Source organism: Anoplolepis gracilipes, chromosome 5 (genome assembly GCF_047496725.1).
Source record: "Anoplolepis gracilipes chromosome 5, ASM4749672v1, whole genome shotgun sequence".
In the NCBI taxonomy this organism is placed as follows: domain Eukaryota; kingdom Metazoa; phylum Arthropoda; class Insecta; order Hymenoptera; family Formicidae; genus Anoplolepis; species Anoplolepis gracilipes.
The window spans coordinates 1578594-1605993 of NC_132974.1; the positions used below are offsets into that span (position 1 = coordinate 1578594).

At 33.6% G+C, this 27400-nt stretch overlaps 2 protein-coding genes across 5 annotated transcripts in view; one reads left to right on the top strand and one right to left on the bottom strand.

Moving 5' to 3' along the window:
• Positions 1–27400, bottom strand: part of LOC140665970 (uncharacterized) — a 227048-nt gene that overhangs the window by 188657 nt on the left and 10991 nt on the right. For all 3 annotated transcript variants that reach the window (XM_072892629.1, XM_072892628.1, XM_072892627.1), the window contains one exon: positions 22222–25552. In XM_072892629.1, the coding sequence (XP_072748730.1) occupies positions 22222–25485 (3264 nt within the window). In that variant the 5' untranslated portion in view covers positions 25486–25552. The remainder of the gene's footprint in view (positions 1–22221; positions 25553–27400) is intronic.
• On the top strand, positions 14921–18389 carry LOC140665974 (retinol dehydrogenase 11-like). Of its 2 annotated transcripts, XM_072892633.1 has the most exons (6): positions 14921–15346; positions 16707–16788; positions 16989–17293; positions 17410–17529; positions 17913–18129; positions 18225–18388. In XM_072892633.1, the coding sequence occupies exons 1-6, from the start codon at positions 15229–15231 to the stop codon at positions 18370–18372; spliced, it is 990 nt and encodes a 329-aa protein (XP_072748734.1). In that variant the 5' UTR covers positions 14921–15228; the 3' UTR covers positions 18373–18388. The 2 variants fall into 2 exon arrangements, with proteins under 2 accessions (XP_072748734.1, XP_072748735.1); XM_072892634.1 differs by lacking the exon at positions 17410–17529 and having other exon boundaries at positions 18225–18389.

A 27400-nucleotide genomic window follows, 5' to 3' on the forward strand; every position in this document is an offset into this window, starting at 1 on the left:
ATAAGGTTACAACAATGGAAGTTTCATAAATGTAAGACGATGTTGTTGAGTGAAAGAATTGTGATTGAATGAACAGTGCATTGAATTCCATTGAAATTGACTAGGAATACGTATATCTAACAATTTTTTTTTATATTAGATCGATTCTTTATACCGATCGATGAAGGAATGTGCACATAAAATCAGAAATTAATATTTGAATAAATTGAAAGCAAAACAATGAGAGAAAATTACTCTTCTAAATATAGATCCATTCTCATTTTTTCTAAATTAGAGATGAATGATATTTGTATTTTTGTACTTCCTACTTTTTGATATATTTTTTTTAATTTGATATAACAAAAGTATCATGATATAATTATATATTAGAAAACGAATTAGTGCTCCTTAATCTTTATTATATAGTTACTCTCGATTCCGTAAATTGTTGAAAACTAATTCTCGCTCGGTTCGGATCATTGTCGGCAAACGATTAATATCGCGTTAATCTCTCTTGTTGATGGCTCTCCTTGTCAATGGATGGTGGTACGTTTAAGCACACGAGAGAGAGAGAGAGAAAGAGAGAGAGAGAGAGAGAGAGAGAGAGAAAGAAAGAGAGACTATCTGACCGTCGAGTGGTTCTCGAAAGCGATGAGTTCGTCGGCCAGGGTATTAACGAGATTATTAACGCGTTAGCATGTTCTCCAAAGAGTCGTCTCATCATGAGATGATCTTGAAAATATCCTTACCCTTTCCAAAGATGAAAAGGTAGGGATTAAGGTAATTCCGGCTTCTTTCCGAGTCGTCGATCAAAGAGATCAGTCTCGTAAAAAGCTCGTCGTATCACTTAAAATGGCATGTAAATTAAATGACAACGCGCGTGTTTATTTATCGTTCCATGATTGAATTCAAAATATTATATACAACCAATATTGTATAATTAAAAATTCACAAGTTTTCTAAACAGATATGATAAAAATAGAAATGATTCAAATAATATTTCTATAATTAATTTTTTAAATTATTTATTAAATGTATTTTGATTTTATATCTTCACAAATACATCAACTTTTATATATTATATTTTTACTTTGATCCTTAAACATGCTTTATTTTTTTTTTTTTTTTTTTTTATTGAAACATCTCGCAGATATTTCTTGTTGTTTATGACGATACATTTAGATTAATCGATGTTCGGGTTCGTGCAACTTTCTACTGTGAATAGACGGAAATGATTTTTTCATGAGCGGAACAGACCAAAATCGGGACAGATGGCGGTGCACTGCCAGTCGAGAGAAATGGAACGGAAAGCAGTAAATTGCATGGAAGTACATTCGGCGGATTGGATTAGCATTTTATACGAAAGGTCTCGTGTGTGCGCATACGTCACCGGACGAGAGCGCGCGCGTCCATTCGACGCTGGCTGGTGAAAACGTGCGAATGAATATTACTAGCGACACACGCAAAACGATACCGATAGAAAACTCAAAACTAGTTTTTCCGCTGGAAACGTACACCGGATGTCGCAGAAAAGACTCGATCTAAAATTTATCAAGGAATTTGTAAATGAAAGCTGTGTGATTTCGTGCTAGATCCGTGAAAAGAGGCACCCTGTATACGCGCGTAATCTCAAACTTGCGAAACTTCGGACATCGTTCTTTCGCGTTAGGAAGAAACTTTTCTTCAGATTACATACACACAGAAGAAGTCGAGAAACGGGGTTCGGTGGAGCTTGCTCCTAACTCTCTCGGCCCCAAATTGACTGGTGTGTCGCGTGTGTAAAAAGATTTTTACCGTCTGTGCCATAAGTGCGCTCTCGTGTGTCTTGGTCTGAAATGAGAAAGGCGAATTTGCGCCCCTCCGATGTTTCCCTAAGGCCAAACTGTATTTGCGACGTACTTTTCATAGAAAATAAACCCGCTTTCAACTTGTGTGATCAAAACTCGGATATTGATAATTTTATTTTACAGTGAGAACTGCTTAATTCATTTTCTCTTATTTGCTGAATACAAATTAATATAAAATTAGAATAAAATTTTACTTTTATATTATCGAATTGTTATATTATTTATGAAAACATTTCATATTAAAAATACAAGTAATATTTACATATTTCATAATATTTTATAATCATACTTTCCATTACATTTTCACAGTAGTTACTTCTCAAATATGATTTTTTAAATATGAAAAAAATTATATTATCAAATTATTTCTGATCAATCTGATTATATTTAAACTCTTATGTTAGAAAAAGATAAGAAATAACAAATAAAGGTAAAGAAAATTCATACATAATTAATTTTAAATATATAAGATAGCACAACTTTATAAATTGGAATGAGAGCAGAAGTTATTATTTTTACGAATAAAATGCATTTTAAAATACAATCGCTGTGTTTGTACATGTATATATATCGAGTCAAAGTTTATTAGTATAATTCGAAAAATTAAATTTCTATACGTTATTTGATTATATAGTTTACCATTTTTTAATTTTTATTTGCACGCATCTAGAAAAACTTATTTAAAACAATTTAAAAGGGCTAGTGTGAAATTAGCCATTTCAATTTTTTTTTTAATAACTATTTCTGTAGATGTGTTCCAATAAAAATTCAAAAATGGCAAATATGTGCAAACGGTATGCAATCAAATAGCGTATGGAAATTTAATTTATTTCGAATGTGAAGAAGGGGGAATTAATTCCACGTATACAAATTTCGTAGGGAAAAAATAAAATAAGTTTCTTCTTTTATCACACAATTAAGTAGTTAGAGCATATAGGGTAAATTAAGGTATGATGGTCATACGGAAAAGATGGCCATAGGCTGTAATTTTTCTAATAATCACTATATATAATGCGCTTTTTTAGTCATTAACCGATATTTTTACATCAATTATCTTTCATAATGACTAAAAAAACGCACTTTTTCGTATAGCCATTATATCCTAGTTTAATGTTTGATAGCACATAATCGAGTTTCAGAGTGTTAAAATAAAATCTCAATTACTTGATAAATGTAAAGTGAGATTGATTTTATTGTAATCTGATAAACGCACTATAAATTGATAGACCAGTCCATAGTGCGTTAACTTATTTCACCGTACGAGTTTCGGTCAGTTTTATGGATTGATCGGTATAGATACGTGCCACAATATAAGGTCGCTTGTTTCAAATCCTGCAGCTCGATTCACCTATAATTCATGGCCAATAGACTGGAGCGCATTCGTTCTCGTTTTTCGTATAACCGATGCAAAGGCGCTGTTCTAGATCGAACTGGTTTCAAGAGATACTCTTTCCCGCCGTCTCTCTCTTTTCCACATCTCGTTTATCCTTCTCTCCCTCCCTCTCTCTCTCTCTGTTTTTCTCTCTTTCTCTTTCTGTCATTGCGGGAAAAAGGTTCAAAGATACAAAGGGACCGGAAAACCGCAGGATCAGCGAAGGAAGAGAGAATAAAATAGAGAGAGAGAGAGAGAGAGAGAGAGAGGACAAGAAGAAGGATAGAGAGAACGACGAACATCCAACTCGACATTATACGAGATCTCCTCTCCATCTTCTTTCGGTACTTTTTATCCCCCTTTATTCCGTCTACTTCTTATCATGCCGCCGCTGCTCTTCTTCGCATCGTCTCGCGAGGAATCTCGACCGTCGTATCGTATCGACTGCCGCGAAACGGCTATACAGATGGATAAAAGCGTTTCTCCGAATACCTTCAAAACTTTACTCAGAAACTTGGGACCTCGATAGTCTCTTGGAGGACCAAAGATCCATGACAGAGAGACCACTATGTGATACTTCTGTCGACTAGCGTGATGTTTCTAGTTTCGGAATGTTTGGAAAGCCACGAGAAAGCGTCTTTTTCCGAAAGCGATTCTTTTACACTGTCAAGCATTTTTCACAATCGCCGTTTGCAAGACATCTTTGGCGAGATTACCATACAAATTCATCTCATGCGTAATCAGACTGCGAGTGAGATTTACATGACGAGAGACAACGTGCATACAGTGTGAGAAGTTGCGAATATCATAGAGAATATCCGCATGCATGGTCAAATCCGTATCTGTTCAGGACACAAAGGAGATGACTATTTCGCGATATTATGTAGAGCATATCCATTGAGAGAATCCAGGATTATATGTACGTTCATGTATGTAGATACATATTCAGTTGGTTCGCTAACAATAATAAGACGATCGTAAAAAAACTCGCGAGACAGAAGTTACTGCCGGAGAAAAAGCACGTCCGACCAGTAACTGTATATCAGGTAGGTAATCAAATTTTCGCGAGCTTTTCGAGATTTACAAATAGACAGTCTTGACGCGAAAATCGAGTTGTCGATCGAAACAATGAGTGACGACGATAAACGAGACAAGAATCATTGTTCTTCCCTCGAAAACTTGAGAATGCAAATGTGTTTCGCTAAAACGTGGTGCGATATTGCGCTTGGAAATGACAACGACCTCAAAAGATTTGCATCTCGATAATAAAAATAAGGCGTGAAAAGTTGCATTGCAGAAATTAATAGATTAGTACAGTAATAATAATAATAATAATAAAAAGTTATATTTAAAAATAAAAAATATTTTTGTTTGTGAAAAAAATATTCTTATATAATATATAGTAATAACAAAAACTGATGAAAAATATTTAAAGCAGATAAAACATGATAAAAAAATAAATAAAAATATAAATAAATATTTTATAAATGTAAATATATAAAATTAATCTTTTCTGAATATATTATTTGAAACAATGCAATTAAAATAAAGTGGAGAGGATGAGGAAGAGAAAAAAACTCTTCTTACTCAAAGACTAAAATTTTATTGCTGAGTTCTAGTAATTCGATTAATTAGTAATTCAGATAATTAGCGTTTTGTTTGATACCGACTTCTGTATAAATAATCATTATGTACAAAATGCATAAAAGTTATAATATTGATAGAGACCGTGTACAATTTGCAATAAACAGATGCAACTATATATTTGTAATATCTTGCACGCATTTATTACAAGCCCACGACTGATAATCAAGCTTGCCCTTATGCTGGTCATAAACACAGACACCAACACAAATCCATGGCTTATTACATGCAGAACGTAGATATAGATCTATGTTAACCCGCGGCTCGTAGATTAAAGATCAAAGGACGTACAGGGTATGATGATGAGATATTACAGTGTTTATGTATTCCTTCCCTCATCAAAAAATAGCTTTTTACATATGATATGTTATATAATTATATTTTATAATTTTAGTTTTGCAGATAAATATATAAAAATTATTAACCCTAAGATAAAAGAAAAAACATTAAATTTAAGATTTATGAAAAATAAAATTGATTACAATTAAATGCAGTATTAGTCTATAAATGATACAAGAAAATTGATTTAAGAAACTCGAGTGTTCTCTCGTAGAAACAAGAAAATAAGCTCTAAGACTTATAATATTAAATATATTATAAAACATATAAAAAATTTCGCGAAAAAACTGCTCAGGCAGAAAATTATATTAAGCGTAATTAGCGCTTGGCTCATTTGCATCTGCACCACCGACATGAATATGTAAATACTAATCCACGGAATATATAGTAAACTTAAAAGCGGCAACTTTACTGAATCTCGTTTTAGCGTGATCACATTCAGTATTCATTCTTATTCATCCTTATTCATCCTTATTCATCCTTACAATATCCCACTTTTGTTCTGCGCATTAAGCATCTTATTGCGCTTTTTCTTTTCATCGTTATTATTGCAATTCATCAAGAATCACTCAACAGACAGTTACATTAGCACTTAGGCTTATAATGCATGTGTATGTGTGACAGAGAGAGAGAGAGAGAGAGAGAGAGAGAGAAGGAGACTCATTGTCAGGCTTATTTCAATAAGCGTTATTTAATTATACAGATCCAAACACATGCATATAAATTTACTAGACTCTTTACTAAGACTTTCTCGTAGAGAATGACAGAAAAGCATAAGGAATATATGAGATAGATAGAAAAAGGAAGAAAAGAGAGAGAGAGAGAGAGAGAGAGAATGCTGTAGAAATTACCAGGCAGAACGCAATATCCTCGCACCTCTTTACGTTGGTGTTTCTCTGTACAATCCACCTTCCTGTTTTCTCTCCACCTTTGGGAACTTCAACAGGACGTCACCATATAGCATCTCCCTAAGGCTACATAATATCCTCTCTCGAATTGGCCCTTCAACCACCGGGAAAATACCAACCTGCCTTCCGACCTGGAGCTTCAACGGCGTCGATATCGCGAAAAATCGCTAGTGAGACAAATGAGTGCATGCATTGTGCAATAGTCATTGTACGTAAAACGAGAATGTGTGTACATACAAAGTGTACACGAATAACCATGCATGTTTAGTTTACAATACAATCAGATTTATTCAAAATTTATTCAAAATTGAAATGCTCCTTAACAAAGATCTAAGTATATCAAACATCAATAGTTTTAAAAAAAATTGTAGCTTATACTTTTTTGAAACTTGAATTAAACTTAATCTTCAATCAATCAATTTTAAAAGAGTATTAATTGGATTAATCAGTAGTAATCGACCATTATTTATTCACACTTACTTATTACTTGTATTATAAAATAAAACAATGTAATTTTTGTATGTGGATGTAAAATACTTAATACAGAAAATTTTATACGAGTATATCTCTAATATATGTATGTGTCTATATTCTTCAAATACTTTATAAACATTTTTATTCGACTCCGATGCATAATATATATACAGGTATATTAAGCTATCTTAATCAGAATTATCAAAAAATTTGCTTCGTTAGAAAGTTACGAAGGGCTAGATAGCTTAAGTTGTCTAGCTATTATATAAAAAAATAACGCATACAGAGATAAAAACAAAAAATTAATAATACATAAACTTTTTGCTATTTTTTTACTATATTTTACTTACAAAAATATTTCTATTACTCCAAATGTTTAAGACTTACAAAAGGTTAGATAACTACTTTAGGCGATTTTTAATTTATTTCGCGAGGAAAAAATTCGAGACCTGCATTTTTTGACAGCAAGTAATTCGAGAAATACCATGATTATGCGCTATTTTTTTATAATGGCTAGATTAAGATTAAGCTATAGTTCTTCGTAACTTTTTAACAGGGCAAAAAAATTATTTTTTATATTATTTTCATATAATTATCAAATAAGTTTCATATATATTTTTTTATGTTTTAATAATTTGGCTCGGTTAGCTTAATATATCTAGTATATAGTTAAAAATATATATCATAGATAACTATGCTAGCACACATTTTTCTCATTTTGCGGACGCAAAATATCACTTTAAAAGGGAACAATATATTTTTTTTTTATTTATGATCTATTCATCCCACACCTTTTTCTTTCTCTCTCGATGCAACTCTCGCGTGCGCGAGTGTATCAGTACTCACGGCAAAATACACGCTTGAAGTGATCGCAAACATCGATGCAGCCGACGGTGTGTATGTGTGTGAGTGTGCACGTGATTTATGATGATAATAAACTATTCGGAACTGATACAAGCCGACGATGGCCGTTTGTACTTTCATGTTTCGCGCTGCGCGGCGATCTATCGATGATCGAGCAATTTATAGCGGAATACATATTTCGCGTTGCGAACGACTCGTATACGCGTAAACTCTCGTCAGGTCAGATTCTCCAGGTCTGCGGCAGAAATCGATACGTCGTCGGGGATACGCGAGAAGCTTGCGTAACGAGCGGCAGCTTTGGGGATCGAGCGAGGCCTTAATAATTGCGCATCGATGCGCGCGGTGCAGTGTGCATCGGAAACTTGTCGACAACGATGTCGCGCCTAATTAAGCGTAAATAGGAATTATTAACTTTCCAACGCGCAAGACTTACGAAAATACACACGAAAGTACAACGTCCTTTTATTTGAGACTTTTGCAGTTAGCGAAATAATATGCGATTGACGTGATTAATTATAATGGGTAATTTAATTCCAATCTTCGCGTAACTTTATGGTTTCTTACATTGTTATACACGTTTGACACAATTTAAATTTAATTTAATTTTAATTTAATAAAACCGGGAACGAATATTAAAATGCAAAGATATATATATTCAGAACACATTTTAAAAATAATTTTACAATTAATATAAATTCGACAATTTGCAATTAATAAAAATTAATATAATTTAATTTATATTAATAACAGAACAAACTGTTTGTCAGTCCAGATAATTAGAATGAAAATTTCAATTTATTTTATTGTCTTTTTTTTTTTTTTTTTTTATAAAGAAACAGTATTTTAAACGCTCTCATCGTAGCGGTAACAACACGATGTCAGGATGTTTCCGCCGCACGATGCGCAAGGATGGTTGTAGCGTCCGTAGCATCCTTGGTCTAATACTAAAGTACTCGAATGCTCTTTGACCTAGCGTCCAAGGTAAATCAACCTTCGGTTTCAAAGAAACTAGTGGAATACGTCGAGGCAACGTTCATTACGCGATGTTGTATGACTCTCCTTTATGTTTCAACAAACAATTTTTTCAGTCTTTCAGCATGTAAGTCAATAAAATCCTCTTTTCATACAACTTATTGTTAAATGTCTATTATGAAATTGAGCATATGCAATAAATATCCTAATCATCTACCGAAAATTATATGCATTCAATATTGAGATGATATGTATTAATTACTTCTCGCAGTTTGCTAGTGTTAAATAATAAATATTAAATAAATCTGAAAGAGAGATAGCACATATATAAATATACAATTATAAATAAATTTACGTAACAAAATTAATGATAAATATTATATTCATAAAAATATATAATTCGGATGAAAAAATGATAAAAAATAACATGCAAACAATCTATCGTTTTACTATCAACGCAGAACGAAAATAATGAGATTCGCGAAACAACACATTTTCGCGACAAAAGGCAGGCAATCACCTTCCGTTTCCGTGTCCCCGATACTTTGCTTTTTTCCTCCCTATGTTGCGTATTGGAAAGTTCGCCGGTGTTGTTCGACCTGCGCGTTATTAAAAGTTGACAATCGGTGGGCGAGTCAGCACCGATGCGTGTGCGTCACGACACGCACGTGTCGTGCGTGGCACGAGAGAGCACTCGGGGCTCGGGGCAGGTATGGCATCGCCACCTTCGCACTGAGAGAGAGATGACATCCCTTTGTGCGTTCGAGTAGGTTTCTAAATAGCGTAGCGTTTGTCATGTAAAGGGCTCTTGCTCGCCGAGACGAGAGCTTTCTTCTTCGCGGAAGAGATCAATAGAACAAGAGACACCGAATTGAATAGAATTGAGATTCTCTGTTATATGTATTATTGACCATTATAAATACGCGGATAAATTCTTTGTTCCTCTTTGTCGATCGAGAGACAATCAAATTTAATGTTCTCAAAGTATTATGATGGATAGTTTGTTCTTAATTTTTTAATATATTGAAATCTTCGATAACATAACTAAAGCTTGAGGTATTGATTATATATTCTCATGAAATTATAATTATTACCGCTATTACGTAATTGAATTCGAGATGATAGTAAAAAGTTATTAAAAGTATAGTAATAATAAAAAAGTATCTGATTCCTTCAAATTCCGGATGCTTTTAATAATGAGGTTACCTTTTACCGTAATTTGATTTATTACAACTTTTATATTCCAATATCTGCAATTGAAGGAGAAAGCATAAAGATAGAAAATCTTTGATCTTAAAAAAAAGCGAAGATGATGTATAAAAGGCAAATAATATTTCAACGAGACCATGAACGCAATGAAATGTATGAAGGCTCTTACTATGCAGTAGGGCTCGTAAATTTTGCACACCTGTTTACTTCAGTCTTGGCAATATCTCCGCGTAGTCAAGAATTCTTTCATGCTTGAACGACGATCGGTACTTGACCTTAGAACGCTAACGAGCTCCGTTTATATCTGCACTATCGCTGCTGCATCGCCGCCGTTCGCCGTTGCTGCTGTCATGATGAATTGAGAAGGGTAATCGAGTGGCGCAAGTAATTCAACCGAAAATAATTTCTGTGTCCAAAGATTAGGTAAAATTTTAATAAAATAGTTCTATACTTGACGTCACTTTTATTTATTGCAAATATTTGATTAGAATTAAAAAGATATTCAAATATTTAAACTACGTCTAATATTTATAAATCTTGTATGTATAAATTCGATCTTTTATTACTCTCTTTTGTCTCTCCCTCTCTTTCGTCTCTATATACATATAAATGTATATTGATTTATCGATCTTATCAATCTCTCCATCTTATCTTTATACATATTCCCTTATAAGCATTTACTTCCAAGTAGCTTTTTATATATTTTTATATTATTTTATTATATTGTTTTTATATTTTTTTATTATATTATTTTTATATTATTTTAATTATCTCTACTTAACATAATTTATGACGTAATAGATTACAATTATGTTATGATTACTAATTACGTTGTAAATGATCAGACATATCAATGATACTGACGCATATAATTAGGGAATAATATGCCGGAATCTCACATGACAATTATCTCGTACCCCGCAGCGTATCATCTGGTTGGCACATGTGCCGTGCGCACTATCACAGTATTGTCTGTGTATTTGCACGAGGGTCACTCGCACACGTGTGTTAGTATTCATGCACGTTCACATTCCAATGTCCTCGATTGCATTCGCCGCTAGCCTACATTTCACTTCTTCGTGCATGAAACACTATGCGCTAAATCGGGTCGCTGCTAAATGTGCATCTTTTCTTGTCTCATCTCTCTTCTCTCGCAAAAATTTATTATGATACACATACGGTAGTTTAATCCGATTATTATTCAGATAGACCTTATGCATTCGGATACAGAAACGATGAAATTTTGCATTTTAAGAAATTTTTAATTAATCCTTCGAATACCGCTGCGAATAGAAATTTTATATACATATTTTTATTAGTAATGGAATTGATTACTTCAGAATCGCATAATAATGTCAAATATTAAATTAACGTATTACTCTTGCTATATTAAACAGTTTTAATGTTACGAGTCATAATATCACTTTACATAGGAAAAACAGAAATTTTATACTAAATTAAATATTTTGCTATAAAGCCTTATAACATTATAGTTATAATATTTTATAAAAGAATTGAAAGCGGAAATGCCTACCTTAATATTTTTATTATTTTTGCTCACACATCTCACTTTATACTTGTAGAAATTATGTCATACATAAATATCGATTTGAACGTAAAAAAACTTCTTCATCAATTTATTAGAGACGGGAAAATATATTGTACATTTGAATAACATTATATTTTATGATATCTATAAAACGTAAATTATATCATTATATTTCATAGCCTCTACAGAATGATTCAGAAGTCAGTGCAAAAATTTTAAAGTGATACAAGAGGCTCAAAAAACATTTTTCGTTAGACAACATAGTATTGGCATTGCATCATGTATTAATATATTAAGCTGGTCACTTCGGTACATTCGAATAAAAAAACTAGTCAGATATCTGAGGAGAGTCGTCTTTCGATTCGTGAAAGCACATACAATCACGGTGAGCACGATACGTAATCCTTCGATACAAAACCGAAATAATTATATGGACATTGTCTGACAAAAAATATAATATTTGTTTTATCCTCTTTTATCACCCCTTAAAATTTTTATACTTCTGAATCAGCTTGTATAACGTGAATTATATTACTTTTGTTGTTTAAATTTCGCAAATAGTCGATACTCTACATCTACACAGTATTACGGACACATATGTATATACCAGTGTGGCCTGCTTAATGCAAGTTACATATTTACACATGTATATTGATCTGGTTATACGTCTGCATGTGTATAAAGCACACATAGATACATGGTCAAAGAGCTTGATGTTTTCTACTGTATGTATATATATATATATATGTATACATGCATGTGTTTTTCATTACATTCCATTCATTCGTAGCGTACTGAATAAGGAAAACACCATATTGCTGCTTTATATTAGATTTTATTTTTAATAAAATATTCGAAAGAAAGAGAAAGAAAGACAATGTTCAATTATTTTTATCTTATTTTTTCTTTTATCTGTATATACATACACACACATTATATATACATATATATATATATATATATATATATATATATATATATATATATAAAGTATATATCTACAGATAAAAGAAAAAATAAAGTTAAAAATAATTAAACATTGTCTTTCTTTTTCTTTTTTTCGAATATTTTACTTTATTAAAAATAAAATGTAATATAAAACAGCAATTTGATGTTTTATGTAGAATACATAAACATTGGTTATCTTGTAATTTATGAGCGATACTACGTAATATCTTGCCTAGAAAGGCGTACAGCCTTTCGCAAAATTTTGAGATTATAAATTGGTGTATACATACCGATCCATTCTGTATATTTGTTCGAGTTTGCACGTGAGTTTATGTGAGGGGTATGCTATGTAAGTGTGCATGGACATCGTCAATCCGGAGTTGACCCAGGCACGCGCGTGTACTCATCGAGACCCTTCTCCATCACGTAAATTTACAAGCCCGAGCTGTTTGATGCAATTTACAAAGAGCGAGTGCATGACCTAACATCTCGAAGGTTTGTGTCATTCAATAAATTTTGCGTGAATTTAATCGATATAGTTGTATCTATAGTAAAACGGCTAATTACATCAACAAATACGCACGAATAAATTTCGTTATTAAACAGATTTTTTTCTCCAAAAAAATGAAGAACTATGCTTTCTGACATATGTTTTTAAGAATTGTTTTTTGTTTTCTTTTATTTTATATTGCAATCTCTGGAATAGAGATAAAAAATTTGACTTACTGTAGTGAACATATAAATTGTACACCCTACTTCATGAAAGAGATGTACGTATTTTACAGTTACGAAGTAATGCTGTAAAGCTACTTATTTCTTATATAGGTAACTATCCCAGTTGTAAGTCATGTCCCAATAGTAAGTCACTCTTGCATTTTAATATATTTTATTAAACAATTAATTATTTAACATATTTATTATAATTAATCATTAAACATATTTAAAAAGAAACATTATTACACCATCTATTAGTAAAATATCACATTTTTAACTTAATTATAATTTCAAAATTATTAGATTCAACTTCGTCGTTCTACTTATATTACCTATTCTTAATTATAATATTGCAAAAAAAAATTTTTTTTAATTTTTTACTGGCGATGTTTTTGTTTAATCTGCAGTATAAATATCAATAGTAAAAAAGACTACATATTTTTTAAATGAAATAAATATATATTTCTCTGCAAAATAAGAGATATGTTGTTTCGCATTGCAATTGAAACAAAAAGATTATAAGTGACTTACAACTGAGTCATCAATAGACGGTTATTAAAATTTAAATAATTATTTTATATACAAATAAAAATCTTTTTATTTTAATTAAATATGATAGCAAAGTTCAGAGAATTATTATGTAAAATATATATTCGACTTATTATACTCCTTTCTGTAAACATAAAAATATTGTAGTCATCAAGCTTAAATGATTTAAGTATAACTGGTACGCACAGGTATGTTAATGCTTTAAAAAAAAACTTACGTAACACGGATTGTAAGCTTAATACATATTGTAGAACGTGCATTCTAAATAATAAGCAATTGAAATCAAACAATGTTCTCTTATAATTCTTAATAATTCTAAGTTAAAGATATATGATTGAAACAATAAAATCTCGAGAATTATAGAATATTTATCTTAGAATATTTTCTCGTAGAATTTCATGATATATTGTAATCTCTAGAATAGAGATAGAAAATTTGACTTACTATAGTGGAAACATAAATTGTATATCTTATTTCACAAAAAAGATGTAAATAAAATATACATATACGTATATTTTATATATATATTTATCTGTATATATACAGATAAATATATATATTTTACAATTGCGAAGTAGTGCGAAGTAGCAATGCTTTAAAAACTTACGTAACACATAAAAAAACGCCTGATTTCAATATATTACTTGAGAGAGAAATAAATCTTCTACAATATATGTCAAGAATAAGTTTTAATTTCTAATAAGATTTAATTAATGTAAATAATAATACCTAGATGTAAATGTAAATATGACTATATTGGCAATCATTTGTTTGAATTTTACAGTTTGTATCTAATAAATATACAAGAAAGAAAATAAAAATAATTGAACAATAAAGATATGTACGTGTGTATTAGTTGAGTTATAAAAAACAGATTAATAAGATCGTGTTATAGCCCTAAACTATAAATTATAAATATATATATTAAAAAATATTAACAAATTAAAGAAAAATATACTGCGGCCAAAACATTGCGCATGAGCTGCTGATGCCCAGCGAGCCATGAATGCGACCAAGATTAAAACCGCGGAAGCCAAGAAGCACTTCCGATATCATTTAATTGCGAAAAGGCGCAAACAAGTTTTTGAACGTTATTTGCTTCCTGGCCTCGACACCACTTGACAACCTGGTCATATTTGCCTATCGCAATTAAATGGCAGATAGTAGTTAGCAAAGAATTGACGATCGTTGTGGGTCAAATTCAGTATAAAATTTGTAAAAATAGAGTGTAAAAGAACTCGCAAGTAAAGTTGGAATAATTACATATGGATTTTGCAAATAAATCATCATTATTACAATAAACTATGGCTTAATATGCTCTTAAATTTCGAATCTCCAGATTCTAATCCGGTAACGATCCCAAATAAAAATCCCATTCAAAATTTAACAGTTATGTCTCTTTTATGAGTCTTGTATGAGTGAGTGTTTCTCTCTTGCTTTTTGTACGTCTGCGCAGATTCAGTGCGCAACTATCACTTGTGACCTACGCAGTATATAAGAAATGTAAATTCACGACTGACTGAGTAATAGTTTAAACTCTGGATAGAATCGTGTGAGTGATTCAACACAATTAATTGCTATAAATAATTTCAAGGGGTTATTCAGATGCAGATAGTAGTGCGTCCGTTATATAGAAAATTAATTTTTCTATGAACCTATTTTAATTTGTACATGAAGCACGAACTTTTTATTCTTTTTCACCAAGTATAAATAAACTTCGATTCGAGATTTTAATAAAGAGTCTCGAATTTCTTTTTTTCTGAAGAAACATATGTGAGAAAAATATCGCAACAAAGTCGCTGAATTGGAAATAATTAATTGCATATTAGTAACATCCTAGAATAAAGAAGCAACATAAAAATGTGGTTTTTTAAAAAAATGTGTACAAGTAATGCGCCTCTTGATGGAAAAACTGTGGTGATAACAGGAGCAAATAGCGGTATTGGTAAGGAGACTGCCAGAGATTTTTATGGAAGAGGTAATATCTTGGAAAAATGATTATCCTAAAATTTGAAATTTTTTTTAAATAAAAAAATATAATAAAGAGGAAATTTTATAGAAGACATTTTAATATAATACAAGGTCTGGCAATAAAATAATGAGACCAATTTTTTTATTGATTTATATTAATAACCTCTTTTATATTGATAATCTTGTAATCTTTAACCGTATTTGATTTTACAAGGAAAAGTATGGAAGTGTCCCTTTCCGATTTTAATAAACTTTTATATGTTATAGTCTAGGTCAAAATAGGAGACACATTTTTTTATACATCCCCATGCGGCCGTTAAGGGCGTGAAACTCTTGAAAAAAATCGATTTTTTTATTTCTGAGCAAATACCGTCGAAATGGTAATAGAAATAAAAAAAGTTTTAAATAAAAGTTTTACGGTTCTTAATGTACATACTCTAAAACTGTGCCATTAAATTTTTCTAAAATGTCAAATTTTTCGAAATTCCCCTTCCCTGCTCAATTTTTCAAAATTTTGAAATGTATTTTATAATAAAACTTGTAGCATATTTAATGACAAATTCACTAGTATAGTATAAAATATTTTGTAAAAATAAAATCTTTATCGAAGACTGACAACGCAGTAAACGTCTGTCAAGGATAAATGTAAATACCAAGGCAGAGTGAAAAATACGCACCTTCAAAATTTAAGTAATTATAATGAATGTAATGGCATATTGCTTTGCGAGTGAAGTAAATAATATTATATAATCTTTTTTCTTTTCTTTTTTGTTTTATTGTAAAAAACTGAGAAGAATTTCAGTCGGAGATAAAAACTTTGCTCACACACATCAATTAAAATAATCTCGTGATGATATTTATTAGATTAACAACTTGTTTTGAATGTTAATGTAACTGATTAAATGACTTTTATTAACTGATTCACTAATTGTTTAGAAAATTTATTTATAAATTTATTAAATTTATTTTACTGCTGTCATCACCAGTTTCTTAATGTATGTAATTTATTATATAATTCTTCATACAAGGAATACAAATCAATCTTAACATCTCAAGTATTAGCTCAAGATTAACATATTAGAGTGAGTTATTCTAACTGAAACTGAATTGAAAAATCAATATTAGAAGCTGCAGAGTTAAATATAGGATAAACAATCAGTTTCATTATTTTATTGTCAGACTTACTATTGTCGTATACTTGTATAATTATTTATATGTAATTAATATTATATTTATATATAGAATTTTTATTTAGAAATGTTTATTGATAAGTAATAAAAATAAATATAATTTTTCTGTTGTAATATTTATTCTAATAACTAAGAGATTTTGTAAATACTTATATATAAACAAACGTATGCATTTAGGAGCTAGAGTAATTCTGGCCTGTAGAAATATGAAAAAGGCAGACCAAGCAGTAAAAGATATAAAAAATAACCCACCTTCAAGGTAAATATATAAATATTATATATTATAAAATCATATTAGGAAGCAATTAAATTAGCGGTTATTATTTAGAAACTGTCATTAGAAGGAAATCTATTTTCTTTCTTTTGCTTTTTACATGAAACTATATTTGTTTTAATAAAACTTTTGTACGATGAATGAAAAAACAATATAACTTAGAAGCCTATCTTTTGTATTTCTAGAATTAAAGAAAATGAGTATCAGAGTATTGCGGGCCAGCTTGCAATTTATTCCCTTGATCTATCTAGTTTGGAAAGCGTGAGAAAATGCGCTAAAAATTTACTAGCAAAAGAAGCAGCCATTCATATCCTTGTAAACAACGCTGGTGTGAGTATGTATCCGTACGAAAAAACGGAAGACGGAATTGAGATGACATTACAAACGAATCATCTTGGCCATTTTCTTTTAACGCTTTTACTGCTGCCAAAAATGCAATCATCTTCCCCCGGTTGCAGAATAGTCAATGTGTCATCAATTACTCATATTTGTATGTAGCAATACAATACCGTTTTTATCACTTATCGGAAAATAAGAATATTCTTCTCTGAACTTTTCGTTTAGTCTAAATAATAATGTAACTATAAAAGAAATATTCTATTATAGGGGGTGACATACATTTTGATGATATTAATCTGGAGAAATCTTATAGTCCAAGTAAAGGTTATATGCAAAGTAAATTAGCAAACATTTTGTTTACAAAGGAACTGGCTCGTCGATTAAAAAGTAATATCAAACAAAGATATATTTTATGATAATTCAATTACAAAACAATTCATATAGAAAGATAAACTTTACGATTTTTTAATTACTAATTGATGGCTGATAACACAGTGCAATGAAAAATTAATTTTTTTCGAACACGAGAAAAAGACTAACCATTTTCCATAGTTTTTTTATGCTGAATAGAATATCGTTTTCCAAATTGCTCCATCCCACGAATCGAGAAATTTTGAGCATTTATCGGTAAAGTTTAGTATCAAAAAAACTATGGGAAACAGTTAGTTTTTTTATGTTTTTATTAAACTGTATAATCATTAATAGTTTCACAAAAGAAAAAAAAGTGAAACGGATTAATTAAATAAATAAAATATTATTTCAATTTGCAGATGCAAATATTGGTGGAATAAATGTATATTCTTTGCATCCTGGTCTTATACCAACAGAAATAACTCGGCATGCTAATAGCACGATATTTTTCGGTGCAGGTTTTATTTATAATTTTTTAACATGGCTATTTTGTCAGAATATTGAAGAAGGAGCACAGACAACGATATATTGTTCAGTGGATGAAAAGACGGCTAGCGAGACTGGATTATATTATTCGTGAGGACATGCTTTATATATTATATATAGAATTTTTTTTACTTATAATTTTTGTTTTTTATATGTAATATACTTCTCCTCTTTTTATTATGTAGTAATTGCACGGTTGCCAATCCGCAAGAGAAAGCAAACAATGATCAATACGCTAAAAACTTGTGGGATGTATCCTGCAAACTTTTACATTTAGAGCCAGAAGAAGATTTTACTACATTTTTACAAACCGTCTCATGCCAAATAATGTAGAAGAATATTTCATTCTTTTTAAACAATGTTGTCATAATTTATATGTTTTACTATTTTTCTCAAGAAAACTAAAAAAATATATAGATATTTTTTATTAATTTTATTAATTTTTTATATGTCTTGAGTTCGTACGTTTCAGTACATACGTTTCGTATATCTGTTATTATCCCATTGATATTGCATTGATTACATATAACACAAAAACGAAAGAAATAAATTATGAAAATATTACTCTATTGATCTTACATAATTTGAAAATATCGATGACATATTTATGTCTCATTAGAAAATGACATAGAACAAGCATATTTACAATATCCACCTGTTTCTTTCTCTAATGGTATATGGATCTAAGTAATCACAAAGTAAAAGGAACATAAAATATGTAATACATCTCCGAGTCATATATACATATGATATGTACTTTCTAAATATACTGATATTATAACATTTTATTGCATAAAAGTTATAATAAAAAAATTGCTATTATAATTTTTTATAATTTTAATTACCGTTATATATCGCAAAAGAAAACCAAAAGAATTTCTTGATCTTGTAATGGCTTTATGATAGTATCCCTACGAAAAACTCTTAATTTTTTCCTTGACATCACAGTTTTTTTCCGTTTGATCGATGTCACGAAAGAAGAAGAAAACCTTCGATGTGAAATTCTATATGAAGCCTTCTTTCTAAAGATATTAACTAACGCGGATAAGAGATGCAAAGTATCTTGTCGTGTCAAAGTACCTTTTAATAATATTGTGTAATTGAATATAAAATGTTTAATGATATATAAACGTATTCTCCAACTACATCGACTAATTTCCATTATACAATTATTACTAAAACGCCGAGATTTCAAGGCCGTCGCGAGAATTCAAGGCTGCACAGTTTACCCAGAATATAGATCCTTTCAAAACGAGGGACTGCAGTTGACAGGGTGCTTGAGCTTAATCGAGATTCGAGGAAGAGCGAAAGAGTCCATCTGCATTCGCTTTGAATCGAGGAAAACTATCGTATTAATCTCTCGTATTAACGCTGGCAAGTGAATATTTCCTTTACGGCCGATTCAATGCCGACGATTCGCGAAAGCGCCCTTTTCGCGGGCAGCTAGATGAACTTTTGAGAGAGCCGCATCGCACGGACGATAAATCGTTGATGCATGCGCTGCGACGATACGTTCCGTCGCGTATAACGACGGTCGCAGAAATTGCGCCACTTATCTCACGTGTCACGTTCAGAATTTGTGCATCGCAATATTCACCAGAGAAAAATGGTGAACGATTCTGCGATGTAACGCTTAATTATTTTCGAATCCCATTTTCTTTCATATTTATTTGATTTTTATATTATTGCGAGAAATATTTTCAGGATTATTATTATATATATATATATATATATATATTAAGATGAAAATAATTGAGAAAAAAAATTGAGTGGTATGATAGGATTTAAAAATCCATAATTAATTCTGCCTTCATTTTTCTCATAAACAGGTAATATCGGGAAAATATTGGTAATAGTATTTTTTTTATCGTTATTTTTCCCGATATATAATAGAGATATGAATTTGCATACATCTTTCTACGTAAAAAAAGAAAAGTATTGCGTCAATGATATATAAAAGCACGTTAGAGAGAAATGAGTTCGTCACGTCTTTGAAGGACACATCGTAAGGAAAGGAGGAAGAGCGACCTCGTCCTGCGAATCTCGTTAAGGGCGAGTCTCGCATTTACCCCCGGCTCTCGAGACGCATTTGCACGCGCGGAACAATTTATTGCACCTTTCTTGCGCGTTAAAGCATACTATGAACCGCATACCTTATGCTAGGTTCCCAGCTGGGTCGAATCATAAATCGTGCGACTCTCTCTTTTCCGCTCTCGGATCTTGGTCCGTCTCTTACCCTCGGTCCACCACGGTCACCCTTATTTCTTACACGACGAGTCGAGAAATCCTCTCCTTCGTATACCTTTAAGAGCAGTCACGAGCAACGTCCAGAAAGTCGCTTTCCTCGGGATATGTACGAGTCTCCTTCTGTTCTCCACTCATTCCATGCCAGTTATTTAAATCTTTGCCCTACGTGTTTCGCGCACGTTTTTACAACTCGCGCTTTTATGTTTTGCGAGCGTTGTTTACGAGCGACTTCATTCGAGATGCCACATATACACGTGTCGCGGTATTTATTCATCATGCAATTACACGACGTCTTGGAAGCAAAGTTAATATTTGTGTCAAAATCTAGTGCATATTAAAGAAATCTTTCTCTTTCTGTTGACACATGCAAAATTGGAAAATATTTTTTTTACGAGAATATTTTTTTGAAAACTTGAAAAAAAAGCTCTTTTCCAGCGTACATATGTATGCCAGATCCGGAGTTTTTATTGAAATTCCTTCTGTATGCTGTAGAATTACCTTTCGATTTAATAGACACCGCGATGAAATAACGCATCTAATCGATATCAAAATATCGTTGGCGAAATACCGATGGTATCTCGCATATCTCAAATCGAGTCTGGCGAATTATCCTTTGGCACCTGCATGCTACACCGGAAATGAAATATTGCTTCCCCCTCCCTTCTATCTCGGGGAAAATTTGATATACCGAGACATTTGCGGTGCGCACGAACCCTATTACATCACGTTTGTGGCAACCGCGACGTTGAAACTTGATAATTACATTACGTCACAATGCTCTTTTATGACACGCAACATTATTAAGTGACGCATGATTAGTACCAGTGACATTTTACGCGTCTTACAAACTCAGGTCAAAGATGCAGCTTTTACAATCAATTTGATTTTAATGTAGCCTTTATTAGCAAAGGTAATTCACCGATTACACACACACAAACACTATTTATTCCATCAGTTATTGTTTATATATATATATATATATTATATAAAACTTTGAAATGATTTTCAAATTTAATTAATGGAATACTGTAGTATTTATTCTATTATTATAATAATTCTGCTTGTTATAAATATACAATATTTTAATATTTAAACATGCAATTTGTATAATACAATACAGAATAATTTATAATCTTCTATAAATAGATCTATAAATAGAATAATTGGCTGAGAACGGCTCACACAATTACTTGTTCTTTATAATAAATAGTTATATTGTTTCTTTAACGTTGTGCAATGTTACAATCTCAAATTTATTTTACTATCATAATTAGCTGGATTAATTCCACTCGTCGTATCGTTGGAAAATTAGAATCCGCACTGTGTTAAATAACCGGACATTCATTGACAACGCGACAATTCGTAAACAGCATCGTGTCATTGTGTAATAGCAATTTGGTGTATTTATTACCTGATCGGAATAAAGAATCGAATGAAACGTACAACCTCGATTATATGTATAATGGCTTTGTAATTATAGCGAAGGAACGCGGATTCGTCGTGTAACGGCACGCGCGTAATTATTGGTTTACTGTCAAACCTATCTTGTCGGCAAGTTTTATCGCGATTAAAACGAGATACGTATTTCGTTGCAGGGGAAACAATCGATGCGATAAACCGAATCACGCATTGTCGATTCGTCAGGATTGAATTTCAACTGCCGGATAAATTCGCTTTTTCTGGCAGCAGTAATTTGTAAATCACTGCTGATGAATATATGTTATTGTTTAATGCAATACATTTTTTATGTCAATTATAGGAAAACAGACATTATTATGTAATGAAATTGTAATGAAATACTATATATTACATATTAATTCTTTTAAAGTGTTGAATAGAGGGGGATTCAACATTCTGATAAAAGTCATCAAACTGACATAAATCGCTAGTCTAACTAATAAAAAATATAAAATTGTTTTTTACTTTGTTACTCACCATTTTTAGCGCTTCCAAGTCTCCCTTCTTCAGCATATCTATTAGTTTCTGGTGATCTATCTCCTCTTTCGTCATATATATTTTTTTGTTCTTATCATTCTCGTAATCGTCGCACAGAATATTACGAAAATTTACTTGTTGAACACTATGATTCACTCTTATTTCCGGCAAATCTTGCTCAAATCGCAAATTTTTAACAAGAACTTCATTAATCACTGCACCATGCTCTTCAGCATTCTTCGCTGTCTCTTCAACGCGATCTTGCGATTTTTCACCAAACTGAAGTTTATTCCGAGAAGAATTCTCTTCACTCTTTGATCTTGAACTTCTTTGACTTTCTAGTTCATCGATAGGAATTGTAGCAGTTGATAGATTGCTATTTTCCCGCGAATGGATCGTCAATCGATCCTGATCCTCTCGCGACGCATTTTGATAGCCGGTTACTAGATCCTGAAGAATCATCGTGGTCTCGTCTGAATTTTGTCTAATCTCCTCCTTGGATTCTTTCATCTCCGATGATCGAGACTGGACACTTGACTTGACATTACTCTGACAAGGTGGTGTTGTTCGGAACGTTGCAAAATTCCTCACAGGTTCGTTAAAGACTACAGGTTGCTGGTCCTTGGCATAAATCGACGAATTATCCTTCTTCTTATCAGCCGAGTCTCTCGATCTACCGTTCGGCAGACTCTGCTGCACCTTCAGGCACTGCTTCAAACCAATCTCCGGATACTTGCAGATGGAATCTTCGCTCTTCCGATCGTCTTCCTCGATAGTCTCGAGATGTTCGTGCCGCGACTCGTCGATTCTATCGAACGGCTCGTCATCGAGTGTCAACGATGTTTCCTTCACGGGCGAGTGTCGATCTGATCTGGAAGCGTCGATTCTTTCACCGTAAGGCGACACTTGTAGCGAAGGTCGAAGAATCGATTCGAGATCGTTCACATGGATCACTTGTGGTTGCAGACTACGCTCGTAAATCCTCTCCACGTGATCGGGCGAGGTATAACGCGTGATTTTGCCAGACGGGGCGGTCTCGCAGATTGCGACCTTGGATCCCGTCACGTTCTGTTCGTTCGATTTTTGCAGATCGCTCGTCGCGATGTAAGCTCGATTATTCGGTTTAAAGCTCGACGAAGACACGTCAATCGGCACTTTTGTTCGATCTTTTATTTCGACGTCTCGCGAAGGAGACACGCCGAGATCTTTGCGCGAAAAGACCGGTGGCTTTCTTATCTCCATCGATGTGCCGCCTTCCATCTTATGACATCTGATTCTTGGATCGCTGCGCGACTCTTGACCTTGAAAAGCCCGCACGTGAACGCCAACTGTCAAATCATATGTCGGTTGTTTCTGTCGCGATTGATCGATCGATCTAGCCTCCCTACGAACATCGCTGGAAATCTGAAATCGACGCGATCGTGGTTCGATGGCGATTTCCGATTCTATCGAGGTGATTTTCGACGGATTACCTCGGGGATGGTCGGTAGCACAACTCGCCGGTATTTCCATCAATTTACAGATCGTCTCGGCCGCTTTATCGGCGGCAGCGGCAAATCGTGGCGTCGGTCCGCTCGCCGCAGCAGCTGGCTGCCTACTTTCTCCATCCTTATTTGGTGAGATCAGCTCACCTTGGTCACCAAGGTTGCCAGTCGACTGTGGGCCCTTCGAGAAGCCAGCTCCGCGCGGCAAACGCAGATCTGTCTCCTCCTTAACGAGCGAACGTGCGACTGCACAATTCTGATCTGCGCTATTCGCAGAACGCTTTAGCGATGGTTTTCTACAAGAAATAATTGATGTCGTTGTTGTTGATGTAACGGTAGACACTTCGGCCATCTTGGAACAATTAACGGTCGTTCTGCCATGATTGGATTCGCTTCTCGTCTTTACTAAATTCGTAAACCTGGCGTCGGTCGAGCTTTTCTCTTCCGAATTGGTGTCGGCGCGCCTGGTCCTGAAGCTCGAACCGAAGGGTTCTCTCTGAGGAATTCTCGAAGGATTGGAATCGCCAGATCTCGATGACGCGACGCTCGACTGAGCGCCGAAACCGTAATCTTGCTGCTTGCCTTTGCTCCTCATCGCTAGGTATTCTTTGTATGTGCCTCTGCTGGTGTTCACGCCAACATTCACTCTGTCCGGTCTGCCACGTTCTATTTTACGATCCATCCGAGTTAGATCGTCGTAGCTCGACGAGGCACCACCGTTCAATCTACTTTTTGCCTCGTCGATTGAACGCGATCGATCCTGGACGCGATATCTTCGCTGGCTCTTTTGCTCGGCACTGCTGTTGGACCTCGTCAGGGGTTTCTCGCGAGGAGACAACGGAAAATTCTGATTATGTGCCTGATTCAACCACTCGTCTACTCGCTTTTGGACCTCTCCTTTGCGCAGTAATATCTCGGGCATTTTTGAACGATCGCTCTCGATTGCGTCCATCGTCGTCGTCCTCGTCGGTGACGAGGTGCAGCAATTATCCTGTTGATGTGTTTTGCTGGAATCCTTCTGTCTATCTCGCGAACGCTGTCTCACCTGAGTCTGCTGATTCACCTTCAGTACTGGTTGAATCTTCTCCCTCGTTGGGATCGATTTAATTTGAACTTTCGCCCTGGATTTTGATATTTCTTGTTGCTGCTGCCGCTTTTGTTGGTCCATTATTATCGCCTCAAAGTTGGTCACGTTAATATTGCCGACGTCGCTAAGATCCGACGATCTGCAATAATCCAAATCCTCGTATTCGTCCAGAATATTGTTCACTGATTGCGCGTCTATCGAGCTGGTGCTCTTTGACTTGTTCCTCGCGACGCTCTCGTCGCTGCTCGAGTTATTGTTCTGCTGCTGCTGCTGCTGCTGCTGCTGCTGCTGATGTTCCCGGCTGATCTGTCGCTTGGATTGCGGTCTTGGTTTCTGGTACCTAAGCACCGCGTTCTCATAGCGCTGCAAAGCGCTTTCGATTTCTTCGTTTTCGTCTCTCCTCGAGACGGACGATTGTCGCGTGTGACGTTGTTGAAGCGACTCCCGCCGATGATTGAGCATTTTGCCGTCGTCAGACCCCGACAAGTCCCACCTTGCGATCGCCGACGGACCGGAAACCGAAAAGGTCGTAAAGCTTTGCACGTTCCGCGAGCACTCGTCCCCCGCCTCGGTGTTTGTCAACCTCCTCGACGTGATCCATGAAGCAATCGGAGAGGCGCCGCTGTCCACACTAGGCGCATCCTCGTTGGCAGACGGAATGTTACTGGACTTGGAAATTATTTCATCGTTCATCTTCCGTCGCAAGGCGGCATCTTAAACGCGCCTTATCGAAGAGAAGAAATACCGGTAACACGAGATTCTGAAAAAATGATTGAATCTTAATGTATAAAAAACATACAAGATGACTATTTTATAATTTTAAATTTGAAAAAATTTCCATGTGGCAACAAATAATGAAGTATTTCATATTCATGAGAAAAGCGATTTGAAAAAAAAAAATTTCAAAAAAAACAGCTAAAAAAGAGTTTAACAGTTTTTGTAATAGAAAATTAGAATTTTATGATTAAAAAAATTTATCATAGGAATTCTCTATTTATTTAATGAAAGACCATGTTGTTTAAATATGAAAAGTTATCACTGTTGGGAAATATACGACCAGATACGCTATAGCAACTAAAAGTAGGAAACTCGTGCAATTTGTCGACTAATTTATCAGCCTTGATAACGCGATTAACTTGGCGTAAAATTCTAGAAACTGCTTCGCCGAGTGTGCTCCGAGCTAGTACCAAAAATTATCCGCTGGAAATGGTCTCTGTTGCAGTAACTGCTTTCGCAAATCTAGCGTAACAAACTCTCAAACTAGCGGACGCGCAATATAAAGCGGCCGGCGAAGAACGTTCACCTCGTTAATTTTTCACCTAGCGCGGAAATTTACGTGCGTGCTCGGCTAAATGGCATTGCCGCATTTCGACTACATGCCTCACATGCGCATTACGCATCGCTTTAATTTGCGAGGACCAGCCTTTCTAATCCATCGTTTCGCCAACGAAAGTTCGCACAAATATGTTGCCATAAATAATCAAAATCGCAAAAGACTGACATAAATATAATTTATGCAAATGTAATCTTAAGAATAATTTTAAAACACACTTTAATTTTGTAAACGAGAGAAATTATAATTCAGGTTGCAAAAACCACCAGGGATGTGTCTCGTAAAATACAACGTTAAATTTAGGAGTTAAAATTTCCTCGGCAAAATTTGCCATTTCGAACTCGACCACGTTCCGGAAATCGACGATAAATAGCAGAAGGCGCGCTTCCGTAACGATTGCGCCGATCCGACGTCGGCGGCACGTTCTGTCGTTCATGGAATTTCCGGCAGTTGACCGATATCCGGTTTGAATTAATTTGGTTCCTCAACTCGAGGACAGTAAATATTATAATACGTTCACCGTGAAGATCGTGCGTGGAATCATTAAAAAATCCAAGAGACTAACAGAATTTTATATATTGTAAGAAGAGACCAGCAACAAGGATCAGCTTATTTTTTCACGAAAAAATGTATCTTAAATCACAGATTATCATCATATAGAAAACATAATCAATACGTCTATATGTATATAGCAGTTTTTTTATAAATTCTTTTTAATCATATATCTAATTTATAAATATCTTTGCGAGATGGGTCAAAATATTTTTCTTCTTAACGACTTTTTTATAAAGCACTTGGGAAAGAAATTAATATGAATAAGCAATTATAGACTGAATCATTTTGTATATGTACAAGTATAAATTGGTATTGATTGTATTTCACAAGAGAATTTGAGTAAAAATAACGCTTTCAAAATAACACTAAAATATTGATAGAAAACACAATGAAACAACAAACACAAATAATTTCGTTATAAACAGAAAATAAATTTCGATTTAAATTTTATTTCAATTTCTGTTCCGACTCTCTCTCTCTCTCTCTCTCTCTCTCTCTCTCTCTCTCTCTCTCTCTCTCTCTCTCTCTCTCTCTCTCTTTCGCATACATTTTCCTTGGGGTATAAAATAAAATCTCTCAGATAAAATCGCGATAACGCACGTTGATAATGTAAATTAACATATAATTAACAAGACTGGATTCGAAAATCTGAAGATGAGGAGTTATTAAATGCGTAGCAGCGCGAGCCTGAAATATAAATTAAATACAACACGTTTAATG

What these genes read in the sequence shown, in the direction of transcription:
- LOC140665974 (XM_072892633.1), top strand. Translation starts at nt 15,229, where the DNA reads ATGTGGTTTTTTAAAAAAATGTGTACAAGTAATGCGCCTCTTGATGGA. An exon ending in CAGAGATTTTTATGGAAGAG is followed by an intron (nt 15,347 to 16,706) that starts GTAATATCTTGG and finishes GTATGCATTTAG; the next exon opens with GAGCTAGAGTAATTCTGGCC. An exon ending in GAGACTGGATTATATTATTC is followed by an intron (nt 18,130 to 18,224) that starts GTGAGGACATGC and finishes TTTATTATGTAG; the next exon opens with TAATTGCACGGTTGCCAATC.